The sequence below is a fragment of the Stenella coeruleoalba genome, assembly GCF_951394435.1.
Source record: "Stenella coeruleoalba genome assembly, chromosome: 4".
Lineage (NCBI taxonomy): Eukaryota > Metazoa > Chordata > Mammalia > Artiodactyla > Delphinidae > Stenella > Stenella coeruleoalba.
Window position 1 is genome coordinate 121110996 of NC_137149.1, and position 12587 is coordinate 121123582.

Genomic DNA, 12587 nt, shown 5'->3' on the forward strand with positions numbered 1-12587 from the left:
ATTTAGCGGAAATACTTTTAGTTCTATGTATTGTTATCTTGAAAAGTTTATACATGTAGATACATGTAGATACCAATACTTAATTGAGACCTTAAGCTTTAGAATAGGTTATGATGTGTTCCAAGTAAAACATATAAACTTTTTAGGCATACTTATTTTTTTCCAGCTTAATGGTTTTTATCTTGAACATCTGAATTGTATTTTTTATGACCCCACTGAAACGCTTATTTGAAAAAGAAGAAACATGCTGAATATTAAGGGTAGACATTCTATGACATTCATTTGTAGATTCTCTAGACATTTCAAAGAGAAACGTTAGCTAGAAACTATAGGGAGAGAGTGGAAGGGCTGCTATAGATATTTAATTCTTTAGACAAGTTTGTGTGAATTATAAACACCATATCTGATTAAGCAAAACAAATCTAAACGGTTTTTTTCTCACACTGTTATATGAACAGTTCATCCTGTGTTTAACATCCTAGATACACAGTAAGTTTACTGGATACCCCCGTCCTCACCCTACGCCTAATCATTACTGTTAAACCGTCATAATCTTAATTTCATCATCCTCCCGCCTCCCCAGGAACTTTCATCCTTCAGGCAATTAAAACAAAGAAAGAATGACCTGGCTCAGATTGTGGTGACAATATGTTAGTTCTTTTATCAAAATTTAGTTCATGTAAGCCTGATTTGAAGAAGCTGGGGAAGGGTAAGCTGGGACAAAGTGAGAGAGTGGCATGGACATATATACACTACCAAATGTATAAAATAGCTAGTGGGAAGCAGCCGCATCGCACGGGGAGATCAGCTCAGTGATTTGTGACCACCTAGAGGGGTGGGATAGGGAGTGTGGGAGGGAGGCGCAAGAGGGAGGGGATATGGGGATATGTGTCTATGTATAGCTGACTCACTTTGTTATACAGCAGAAACTAACACACCATTGTAAAGCAATTATATTCCAATAAAGATGTTAAAAAAAAAACAGAAGCTGTCCAAAGTGGCTAATACTGTCCTTGTATAGATCACTTTGAAGAATAGAAGAAGAAATAAATTGGCTTTACTAATTCAGAGATGGGTTTGTATTAGTGAAGTTTGAATGATAGAGTATCTACAGAAAGGCAACTAAGTTTTGCTTTGTTTTGAATCATACAGAGTAACTTCAATTGTTGAAATGGTTCCAAATAAGGGTTTTCCTGGGCCTGCTTTAATCAGTAGACATGATTCATTTGTAATTTATAGGAGCTATGTATAATAACATTATTAGTTGAAATAGTTTTAACATATGTCTTAAATGTGACTATCACTCTTCAGTTGATTTTGTGGTTGTTGTTAACTATTCAAAGAAGACTTTTAGGTTGGACCAGGTCAAATTTTATTATAAGATCGGAATTATCAGAATCGGATTAATGCAACTTCATTATCTTCTTAAGTGGAAATTTTTTCAATTTTTTAAATAGCAGTTTTAAAGAAAATTGTTTTGTATTTCAGGAAAATTGATCCAAGTGGTGTTTGGCCATTGGGATGTCGTCACTTGCCTCACTCGTTCGGAGTCATATATTGGGGGAAATTGCTACATTCTCTCAGGGTCACGTGATGCAACCCTTCTGCTCTGGTACTGGAATGGAAGAAGCAGTGGGATTGGCGATAATCCAGGCAGTAAGTACAATTTATTTTATAAGTAAACTTTTACAAGTGATGTATAACATTTTGCAGTGAAGTTACCTATTTCATCATGGTGAAAGTGAAACTGAAGTATCAAGTAGTTTTAATTTCTTAGTTATAATTTAAGAAAGGTCTGGATAGCCTTGTTATTAACATTTTGTGACCATTGATAATTCAAATTCAAGCATGAAATCTCAGTTTTCATGTTATCGGTTATTCTTATGATCTGAAAATACTAGTTCTTCACTGATAATGGCCGTCACCAAATAAAATAGAGGTGTTTCATTCACAAACAATAAGATATAACATAAAAGAGCAGTCACACATTATCTTGTTTATTGAATTCATGTTTTAAAAGAGCAAAAACATTATAATTTCATGGAAACAAACCAGTCTTTAGAAAAAATATGCTTTCATTTACGTATCAAAAGATAAAACAGGTCATAAAAGGCCAATACGGAATATTCAAATTGGCTCTTGGTTTTTCGGATGGGAAATGAAAATGTTCACCAACAGCCTTAAACATCTTTATGAAACTATGCTGAAGGCAGTAAAACAAAAAATGTGTAACCATTTAAAATTGTAATTCACAGAAGGCAAAAAAGGAAGCAGCTACCATTAAAACCAGTCGCACACAGCTGCAGAAAAGAAATGGCTTTAGAAAAACACATTAAGAAGTAGGAAAAAACAATTAAAGGGACCACCTGAAAAATGAGAATTTAATTAAAATGATTATGACAACACTGAAGAGTTCCTGCAAGAATAGCTTTAGATTTTTACTTCATAAGGTAGAGCATTTTAACTGTTCTTAAATATTTAGTTTCTTAATTTAAAGCAAGTTGCAAATGTATTTGGTTAAGGAGGGATCATGTTGTTCCTGATTACTTTACCTGAATACTGTGGTACTTGCTTCTGTCCCTCAGTCCCAAATTATAAAACAGTCTGAATATGTTTAAGTCCATCATATTTTGAATTGACTTCTTAAAGTTATGCTTATTAAATGTATATTATTTGTATGAGAGTGAAACCTTCTAAAAAAATTTACTCAAGAGCCAGTACAGTTTTAAAAGAGGTATATGCAAAGTATTTTTAGCAACGTTGTGTCTGCTTTGTATGTATTTTGTTTGGTGTAGTGGTGAATCAAAGTTTTTATTTTATGAACCTAATATGTATTTCTTATTTTAATCAGGACAGGGTAATTCCCTATACTAATAGAATATGAAAAGTAAGTTTAAGGCTGTGATGCTATGGGTAATACAGTCTTTATAGTCAGATCAAACTTTATTATGTGTATCTATATGGGGAAGTAATGTGTATCTCTCATATTTACACAACATCCCATTTTATATGTAATTACAATAATTTTAAATATGTAAATTTCAGGGTTTTTTTTTTTTTCCACATTCTTTTGAGAAATACTTCGTGTTCTTTTCATTATGGAGTCTTATATTCTGCTCCTTCTTTCTGGCCTTTTAGGATGAGTGACTACTTTCAATTTCTATTTTTTCTGTTTCTATAAATTCAGTTATTGAGATTCACTAAATTATCTCAGACAACGCTAGATTTGACATAGGTAATAAGTATACCATTTTGTTATTTACGTGAAAATATTTAGGAAGAGCTTTCTTTTGTTTTAAAATCGTGTGAGATGTTTCATGCACGTATAGTAATCTAAATGAAAACAATATTTTTTTTTTTTTTTTTTTTTTTACTTCTTTGACCTAACCATGTTATATGTCATTACCAATGGGTGTGTTGAGAAGTAGCTAAAGGCTACTTCTCTAAACCTAGCTACACTTGTATGTAATTGTTACATTTCAAAAATTTAAGCATATTATAAAACTAGAAATATTCAGCTTTTCCAGAAGGGAGAAATATATATATATATATATATATATATATATATATATATATATATATATATATATATATGTTTAAATACCTTGTAAATCACCCTAGAGATGGTTTTTACATGTATGACATTTTAAGAAATGAATCAAGTAGGACTGACCAAATTGTGGAGTTTAGAGTAAAACAAAGCTAAGTTCTAAGCTTTGCTGTGCTGTCTTGTCTATGAAATGAAAGCAACAATAGTAACTGACTTAAGGTGTTATCAGAAGCACAGAATGCTTAGAACAAATAAATCACCACACACACCATCTTGCTGGCGTTAGAGTATATATTATAACGTTCTTTTTTTCATAAAGCACTTCATCTATACCCTCATTGTCTGCAGTATGGTGGACAATAACAGTAATGCTGGTAATGAAAAGGGAAAAAAAAAGAAAGAATAACGTAACAGGACATCTAATAAAAATTTTAGAAAATTATAATGCATCTTGACTAAATTAAATTACCTTTCTCAAAGTGAACCTCAGCCTTTTTGGCCCTTTTATAACGTCTGATGTCCCAATTTAATTTTGCTTTAGCTTTGAAGGATGAATCTGGGAAAAAGACAAATAGGCACTTTTACATATAATGAGAATTTCCACACATTAGAATAGAAAAATGAACAAGCCAGTCTAAGCTTTTCAAACGAAAATGACAAACAAAAACAAAGACATTTTTACCGCGTGTGAACTGTTTTAAACATTCATGAGAGCTGGTTCGGATTTTATAAGCCTGTGGCTCATTGATGGCTCCATGACGCAGCCGCTGAAGTCACAGCTTTTCAGATGAGGAATTTTAGGTTATGCTTATTTCTGTGTTGTATCTCTTGGATAAAATATAATTGACTTTTAAGAAATAGGCTTTTATATACATAACGGCGGTGTGGTCTCTAAATGAATACAATGCCTCAACTTAAATTTTTGAATTTAGACTTTCTTCTTGCTTGGAAGGAAAATGGGTAAATTTTTTAAAAACTAGGCTATTGCTTTTCCTGCATTTTATAGGTCTCATTCAAGTATTTAGCTTTTTTAATTTTAAAGATAATGAGAATAAGCTAGTAATTTTACTTGCTAGTGTCATAAGCCTATGCCATTTTCTCCAAATCTAATATTAATGCTGTATGTAAAGTTGTTAGCTTTAGTACTATTTTTTTAAAAATCATGTTATCCACTGTTAATAAGCACATTGTTCAGATAAAATCAGGCTAATTCAAACTGGATAAAACCTATATATAGGATAACTTGAGGCTTTTAAAAGGATGCACATGTTTTATGAAATCTGCCTAGATTATGTAGCAAAAGCCTTATTTTCCTATATGACAGATAGTGTTTCACTTTTGACTCTATTGTCTTGTGATAGTTATCTCCTGTGGGATGCAGTTTTCTTAATGAGGAGAAAAATTAAGATAGGATTCCATTTAGTTGTAGATTTTTTAAATAAAATTAACCAAGAACATTTCAAAGAAAGACATTTTCTACATGGAAGCATCTCTCTCTTTGCCTTAATATTCTGTGTGTTTTAGAACTGAATCTTGTCCACCAAAATGCTTTTCTTGGAATACTCATTTTTCTATCCAGACTGTACATTTCCAAATTTTGAAGAAAGTGTTCCCTGATGCATTCAATTGACATTTAAAAACTTTAAACTTTAAAATGATCTTATAATCAAGGTGAAAATTTACAAAAGAGTTATTTATCCACTATTTTTATATTGTATTAATAGATCATAAACTTAAAATCAAATGTTTATTAAGCACCTAAAAGTAAATGCTTATTAAGCTTTTTTAGGTATCTGAGTAATTTTTTTAAAGCCACAGTTGATTAGCTTTAGAAGAAAATGGTCGCTGACTATGAGGTGTTGCATAGATGCTGTGTAGTATTTCAGTAAAGTAGTTTTCCATTCTCTCATTCTGTTTTTGATTTGATTGAAAGGTGGCATTTTTTTTTCCTCTTTGCAATCAGACATGCTAATCTATGTCAGCTTTCTCCTTTATGGGAATGGCGTCTACTGAAAAAAAAAAGTTTTTTTCATAACCAGATTCTGTTCTTTAAGAATATTTCAGCACCGTCAATTAGAAGGAAGGTTTTATTAACCATAAGGCTAGCACAAACAGACCACAGAGCTGTTTTTTAAAGTACTGTATGCCATAGCTGCCCTGCTTTTTCTCTGTCTAAAACTTCATTTTGTTATACTCTCATCAATCACTTAAGTCATTACCGTAAACCCTACTGTTGTTAATTTTACTAGTATCACCCTAATGAGACATTCCTACTATAATTAAAAATGAATTCTAACTTTAAGGCATTCTAAATTTTTTTAATGAATTTAGAATGATCTTGCCATATGACCATAAATACCACTGATATACATAACCTACTCATCAAGTCTATAAGAAAAGTGGTATCACAATAGGTCCAGGTGCGACTTATTTACTGGTAGCCTCTGTGCACATGTGCTTATGCATATGTATATTTTTGTGCACATATTTAGGAATTATGTTCTTTTTATTGTAAAGCCTAATACGCTTTACTAAGCTACCGATAGATCCTTATTCTTTGTCTTGCCAAAAATATAGGTGGATGTAACACAAGCAGTATGACTCCCTGTAAGTAGGCGTCCTAGAGCACCATCTGCTGGATGCATTTGGGGACTTAATGTTGGTAAAATTGAAAATCAGTACTTGTCAAAACAGGTGTACTTTGTTTTTAATTGCCTGTGATGTATTATTTATGGTTCACAAATGTCAAGATATGTACATCTGTGTTGAACCATATGAGTTTGTAAAAGAAAGAACTTTCTGATTTTGCCCGCACTAATCTGGATTTGGAATGTTATAATAAATATTTTGTTTAAGGAAAAAGTAGACACAATATATACCTAATGAAACAAAGCATCACAGTTTGTCATGAAATAAACTCTTATTAATCGCAGGTCTTCAGTAAGCTACAGTTGGAGAAACTTGTTTAGATGATATTTTAACTTTAGTTTCCTTATGTTCACTAGATTCTGAATATGAAAGCAACATTTGAAACAAATAGCTTTTTTATATCTGGGATATGACTCCATCTGATTCTTTGTCAAGAACATGAGTTCTTATATTTATCTCATCAAGAACTTTCCTCGTGGCCCTACTTTTGGTTTGCACTATTGCACTAACACTAAGATTGCCCTATATTTTTCTTTTTTCCTTGAAGAATTCATCAAGCAGTGTTTGAAGCAATATGTTGGCAGTGTTCAACTTCAGGTGACATTAAAACTATGTCTATGAAATTCTCCAGAAGGTCCAGGATGTTTAGTGCTCCATGATGTAATGCAGGCCCTCCCGTTTCAGCAAAACAACTCTGTATTTACTGCTTGTAACTAATAGTAGATGTGGTAAAAGGAATTATATTCATATGGCAAATGAATACAACCTTAATGTGCACCATATGCAGTGTGGTGGGGTGATGTGCCAATATATCACATTTATTTACCTTGTTTAGTTGCAGAAAAAAATGACTATACCATTCAGCCCATAGGCTCTGACCATATAAATATGGGAACAGAAGAACTGATGATTTATGCCCTCAAATTGGAACTGAGTATCTTCATATGTAGGCTTTAATAGTGTAACATCAAAGAAAATTGTCTAATACTTTATGCTCAGATAGGAAATTTAATTTCAAACAATGGCTGGAATTAACCATTAGTTAGAAGGTACAAATTCTCTCTAGTCAACTAAGTATAGTCTCTCGAAGAAAATGGTAAATGTGTCTTCTTTCATTTAATTGAGACTGAATATACTCTGAAATTACAAGCTGCTTCCTCACCCACCTTCCTTTTTTAAGCCTAAAATCGGGAGCCTTCTGCTTTTAGAATGTTGCATGTGAGAGAGAAAGTGAGAGGGAGATTACTGTAGAACTACTAAGGATTCGTTTAATGAAGACCTCCTGGAACAGCACGTTAGACCGACTTTACCACCTTCCAAAGAGTTTGCTTCTTCAGAGAAATTATATGACAACTTTGTGCATGTGTACCTCGTGTTGTACTTTAGATAGTCCTGAGAATTCATGAAAAGAGACCCATTTTTATATGAAACTAAGTATTAAATTCCTCTGATGATTTCTTTTACAGTTGCCCTGTTTTTAAAAGTAACTTTTTTCACATTCAAAGAGGTTTGGTCAGACTTCATATTTTGGATTTGAAGTGTTTTTAGGTAGGAAACAAAAAGCCTTAGAATTCTTTCTGCCTCTCCTAGCTGAGGTCTTCATGACCGTTGAGCTTTTTAGCTTTTCTTCTCATAGCTTGTAACTTTCTACAACTGAGAGATTGCTTTATTTCCTTAGAGTGAGCAGGGTCAGGATGTTTCTTTTCTTTTTTTTTTAATTGAGATATAATTGACACATAACATTATATGAGTTTCAGGGGTACAACATCATGATTTGATATTTGTATATATTACAAAACGATCATCACACATAGTTACACACTTTTTTCCAATGCTGTGAACTTTTAGGATCTACTCTCTCAGCAACTTTCAAATATACAATACAGTATTATTAACTATAATCACCATGCTGTACATTACATCTCCAGGACTTATTCACAAGTGGGAGTTTGTACCTTTTGACCACCTTTGCCCCTTTCGCCCACTCCCTACCTCTGGCAGTCTGTTCTCTGTATCTGTGAGTTTGGTGGGTTGTGTTTTTTTTTAATTCTACACGTAAGTGAGATCATAGAGTATTTGTCTTTCTCTGTCTGACTTATTTCACGTAGCATAATGCCCTTAAGGTCTATCCATGTTGTCACAAATGGCAGGGTTTCCTTCTTTTTTTGTGGATGAATAATATTCCATCGTGTGTGTGTCTGTGTGTGTGTGTGTGTGTGTGTGTAGCATTTTGTTTATCCATTCATCTATCAGTGGACACTTAGGTTGTTTCCATGTCCATTGTGAATAATGTTCATTCACATTTGTGAATAATGTTGCAGTGAACATGGAGGTGCCAATATCTTCTTGAATTAGTGTCTTCATTTCCCTCAGATAAATACCTAGAAGTGGAGTTACTGGATCATATGGTAGTTATATTTTTAATTTTTTGAAGAACCTCCATACTGTTTTCTGTAGTGTTTGCACCAGTTTACATTCCCAGTGCACAGGGGTTCCCTTTTCTCCACTTTCTTATCAACACTTGGTATTTCTTGTCCTTTTGATAAAAGCCATTCTAGCAGGTATGAGATGTATCTCATTGTGGTAAGCATTTCCCTGGTGATAAGTGATGTTGAGTACCTTTTCCTGTACTTGTTAGCCATCCATATGTCTTCGTTGTAAAAAACATCTGTTCAGAGCCTCTGCCCATTTTTAAATTAGATTGTTCTTTTGATATTGAGTTATATGAATTTTTATGTGTTTTGGATATTAATCCCTTATCAGGGATATGATCTGTAAATATCTTCTCCCATTCCATAGGTTGCCTTTTCATTTAGTTGCTGGTTTCCTTTGCTGTGCAGAAGCTTTTTAGCTTGATGTAATCCCACTTGTTTATTTTTTACTTTTGTTGCCTTTGCTTTTGGTGTCAAATCCAGGATGTTTCTAATAGCTAAAGATGTGAAAACCCTCTGTACTTTTCACTAGTGGCTTACTTATGTATCTTTAACAAAGGAACCTTAAAAATGTTAAGGAGGACAAATTACAAAGAATTTCATGTGACTTGGGTATTTAGGATAGATAAAAATAGTTATGTTTTCATTTTTCATATATTTTCATATTCATAAGAATGGTAATATTACTTTTCAAAAAATATGAACAAGATTTCCTTTCAACAACTTTTCTAAGTATCTGCATTCTTTTTTGGAGGCAGAGTTTTCTAATGTTTATGTTTACTAGACACTCATATGCAGCTACAGGAGCTATCAGTGAATTAGAGCCAAAAATAAGCCCGTCTGTGGGGAATTGGCAAGTGAAAAAGTCTCAAGAAAGTAGGATAAAAGAAGTACATTAGTTAAGTAAAGTTTGATATGTCCACACAATGAAAGACTGTACAGCCATTAACGTATTATGCATTGTGATACTGACATGGAAGAATGTGCTCTCTGTATTGTTAAGTGTAAAAGATCACCAAACTACATGTATAATATGATATATTTTAAGTGTCTGTGTCTGTGTGTGTATACCTTGTATGTATGTATGTATATTTACTATATACATATATTTACTTAATATTACTATGTATATTTACGTATAGAAAAAAATCTGGAACGATAACCAGTAAATGTTAGCAATGGTTGTTTTTAGGTAGTGGAATTTAGAGGCAGTTTTTCATTTTCTTCTTCATAATTTACTAAATTATATGAATGTTTTATAATGAGCCTATATTATTTTGATAATAAGAGACAATAAAGATATTTTATTTGGGAGGAAAATACCTAATTATTGTAATGTACCTTCCCTTCCTGCTCTAGGCTTCATGCCCTAGTTGTATCAGAATTAAATGGATTGTCAGGGAAGGTTGGAAAGTCTAAGAAACGGAGGAATGGGAGAAGTCAAAGTATAATTTCTAGAAATGAAGGTATATTTTCTCCCTGACTGGAAACAATAGTAATGAGAACCATCTCTAATTGGCATTTATGTGGCACAGGATCAGATATTATACTTTTGCTGGAGAGAAGGTCTGCAACAGAGGGTGAAAATACTGCTACTGCTTGTACTACTAGATGATACTTATTGAGCGCTCACTACACACCAGGCACCATCCTAAACACTTCGCGTAGTAACTCATTAATCCTCATTGTAGTCCTGGTATTATCCTTGTTTTATAGATGAGGCACAGAGAGAGTATTAGTATGCCTCTACTTTCTGCCCTGGGTTTTGAAGTTCCTAGATCTTACTAGAACTATGAGAACTTGCCCAAGGGAGGTGCCATAGCTAGCAATGCTGTAGCCGGGATTCAAACCCAAGCACTCTAGGCCAGAGACACCATTCTTTTTTTTTTTTTTTTTCTTGCGGTACGCGGGCCTCTCACTGCTGTGGCCTCTCTCGTTGAGGAGCACAGGCTCCGGACGCGCAAGGCTCAGCGGCCATGGCTCACGGGCCCAGCCGCTCTGCAGCATGTGGGATCTTCCCGGACTGGGGCACAAACCCGTGTCCCTTGCATCGGCAGGCGGACTCTCAACCACTGCGCCACCAGGGAAGCCCCCAGAGACACCATTCTTAACCACTAAACTGTACAGCATTTTTAATTTGATTTCATTGGATCGTCATCAGAGAATTTGATACAACCTTGTCACTAAAGCCATCTTAGGATCTGCAAAGGACAATATAGAGATAATTTTGTTAGTACTGAGTTCTTAAGACAGTATATGTCATGATAGGATTTTGTACTTTTTAAATATTACACGTTAGGGTTACACTTTAAGTATACAATTGTTGGTATATACTCACACAAACCCATTTTCCAATGTAGTCTTAGAAGATGATTCCATTGTCATAAACTTATGTATATATGTTTAAGTTTATATATATAAGTTTATATGAGATATATTGATATATGTATCATAGAAGAGGAGAAAGGTTATAAATCAAGAACTTAGTATTATTGTTTTTTGTACCAATATTGTATTGTCTTGCATTAATAATTCTAACAGTATTTACAAAAGGAAGCTACCAAATTTTACTGTTGGTTGTCACATCCTAAATGCAGCTATGGCTTGTTTTCTATAGTGTATATGTTTAACCAAATCAACATTTTTCCACCAAAAAGGCCATAATGAAAGGAGAGGAGAGGGAAGAGTTGGTAGAGATGGAATAAATAGAACAAACTCAAATAATTTCTTTGTATAATTAAAATGTAGTGTTATAATTCCCATTGAAAAATCAGGAAGTTAGTGGAAAGATTTAAGAGACATTTAACAACTAACCTCATTTCCACTTCAGAAAAGCCATTTCCTCTCTCGATTTACCATTATGGTGTGAGCCACGTGAGAAACTTTAGTATTCAATTTTCATGTGAATTTTTTTGTTGATGAATGTTTACAGTAATCAAATGTAATTAAAGTGGAACAGAAGGCATGTGCAAAACAAAAGTATCCAGCTTTAGGAAATGGCTGGCATGTATAACACCTAGATTTTCTTAAATCTATATATACTTAATAACTTAATTATATATTTAGGTCCTTAAACAAACTTATGTTTTCTTTCAAAATGAGTACTCTATTGAAATGATTTTGTTTTTTATGTCTCTAAGAGGTCAGATGGTATTAGATTTTACTAACCTGGAAAATTATATTGGTTGTTTTTATTTTAGAACTTCATTAATTGATGGTAAATATTCATTTTATATAAAAATTAAGTTGTAATAAATAGTTTGGACTTCAGTACATCTTTTTGACCTTTCCAATAATAGGTATTTATAATTATAATTAGCAGGCTTATAGTAAGGTCAACAAAACCTGACCCAATGACAGTTTAAAATCAAACCATTTCTAAATACAAGGTCATATTTTATTCCCCTCCTTGTTTCCACAGTGCATTGCACATAATACATACCCAGTAAATGTTATTTAGTGAAGGAGTGAAGGAATGAATGAGTAGACAAATGGGAAATACTAACTTCTGTCCGAAGAGTCACCTAAACTAAGTATTAATTGGAAGAGCTAATTTTATTTCTAGAAAACTAAGACTAGGAAAGTGTTGAACTGCCCTTCATTTCATGATAGATGATATGAAAAAGGTAAATGAATGAAGGGGATTCTCTCTCTGCTAATAACAACATATTTAAACTGCTAATGAGAACTTTGCAGTGCCTTTTTAATTTTCATTAAGACTGAGGAGATGGTGCCAAAAATACCAAGAACTTTATTCATTTTTAAAAATGTAACTCAGAGTTTGCCAGAAATACGTGTCAGGTCTATTTTTACCTAGCTTTTAATCCCCTTTGCCTTAATGGAGACAGATCTTTTGAAATATTTTTCTCATTGGATATTTATGAACAGATACTAGAGAAATTACTGTTTCCTCCTTCTCTTCTTTCAGGTCATAGTTCATTTGATGGAGAAATACA

At 33.2% G+C, this 12587-nt stretch overlaps 1 protein-coding gene across 4 annotated transcripts in view; it reads left to right on the top strand.

The window, feature by feature from the left end:
* The window catches only part of LRBA (LPS responsive beige-like anchor protein), a 725574-nt gene that overhangs the window by 696013 nt on the left and 16974 nt on the right, over positions 1–12587 (top strand). For all 4 annotated transcript variants that reach the window (XM_079919265.1, XM_079919266.1, XM_079919268.1 and 1 more), the window contains one exon: positions 1489–1656. In XM_079919265.1, coding sequence (XP_079775391.1) covers positions 1489–1656 — 168 coding nt within the window. The remainder of the gene's footprint in view (positions 1–1488; positions 1657–12587) is intronic.